General features: G+C 38.5%; 1 protein-coding gene and 1 long non-coding RNA gene across 2 annotated transcripts; one reads left to right on the top strand and one right to left on the bottom strand.

The window, feature by feature from the left end:
• Positions 1-9: 9 nt before the first annotated feature.
• Positions 10-448, bottom strand: LOC109593105 (GILT-like protein F37H8.5; the record flags this gene model as incomplete). Its single annotated transcript, XM_020008342.1, has 2 exons — positions 281-448; positions 10-165 (listed from the first exon to the last, which is right to left on the bottom strand). Coding segments are annotated over exons 1-2 (315 nt in total), but the record flags the coding sequence as incomplete, so codon positions are not given.
• Positions 449-874: 426 nt separating this feature from the next.
• On the top strand, positions 875-1,277 carry LOC109593106 (uncharacterized). Its single transcript, XR_002190735.1, has 2 exons — positions 875-1,019; positions 1,064-1,277. It is a non-coding gene; the product is annotated as an uncharacterized LOC109593106 (long non-coding RNA).
• The last annotated feature ends 62 nt before the right edge of the window (positions 1,278-1,339 follow it).

Below are 1,339 nucleotides of genomic sequence, written 5' to 3'. Positions count from 1 at the left end.
CTCTCTCACCATCCATCCATACCTATCTGGATAATAATGAAGGAGACAAGCATCAACCTTGTTAATAAGACACTCCATAGGACCATGTTGACATTTAAGAGTACCGTCAGACTGAAGCTTAGCATTACCACTAGGAACATATGTTAGAGTAAATATTGAGCCAACCTGAAACAAAAGAATAAAACCAATCACAGCTACAATAAAATACAGCAAAATATAGCAGCATGCACAATGCCCTAGCTACATGTACCCCATATTGAGACTATCAACCTCGGGCTACCTTGTCAATGGCAACATTCATTGGTCCCTTGGAAAATGCAAGGCAGTCAGGACAGAGGGACTCAGCGTAATAGTTGACAGCAACTAGGTCATCTGCAAATGCAGTGAATGTACACAAGGAGAGAAAAAAAGTTAGAAGACAAAGATTTAGATTAACCATTTTTTTGCTCTGTTGTACTACAAGTAGTGGTGGGCGATATATCGATATTTTATCGATACAAACGATATTTTACGGTATCGATTCGTATCGGTATCGAAATTTTGAAGGAATCTGGATCGATACGTTGACCACGCCCATTTATTATGGTTAAATAATATTAATAATTAAAATTTTAATAAGTTAATGACGTATAATACACACACGTGGATACACGTGCATGAAAACATCGATGAAAAACAGTCAATAATAAGGGGTGTGACTCCATAGGTGTGGTCTAAATATCGTATCAAAACTGTATCGATACTCTCGATATGAACTGATATCGATCGGTATCGTATCGAATCCATTTTGGCCAGTATCGCCCACCACTAACTACAAGCAATGAGTTGTGGGGGCGTTAACATAACCTTTAGTCACGTGATCACGTGATAGTAACGCCCTCAAAACGCCTCCCTCTCGTGACTTGTGAATTTTGACCTGACCTCAAGTCCTCATTCAACTTCATTGTAAAGAAAGGAAAGGTTGCTGGATGAAACCGTCGAAATATGTTGTACTATAGACATATTTTGCCGGCTTTGAGGTAAATTTCGGATTGTATAAGTTTATACCAATAGCTTCTTGTAGGTCCCCCTTAACTTTTAGAAATTGCCGGTTGTTGTCGTCGGTTTTCACTTCTCCACAGTTACAATCACTCGGGGAAGGCGTTAAGCAGTTTGTAAAGGATAATGTGGAACTGTGTCAACCAGACAGTATTCATGTTTGTGACGGCTCGAGAGATGAAAATCAGAAACTTTTACACAAGCTTCAGAAAGAAGGAAGACTAACAAAAGTGACGAAATATGACAACTGGTATGAACAATAACTAAAGAATGACTTGTAGTAATCATATTGTTCATCATA

This window comes from Amphimedon queenslandica, unplaced genomic scaffold (genome assembly GCF_000090795.2).
Source record: "Amphimedon queenslandica unplaced genomic scaffold, v1.1 AMPQUscaffold_2831_Cont25168, whole genome shotgun sequence".
Classification (NCBI taxonomy): Eukaryota; Metazoa; Porifera; class Demospongiae; order Haplosclerida; family Niphatidae; genus Amphimedon; species Amphimedon queenslandica.
This window is presented reverse-complemented; position numbering and strand designations above follow the sequence as displayed.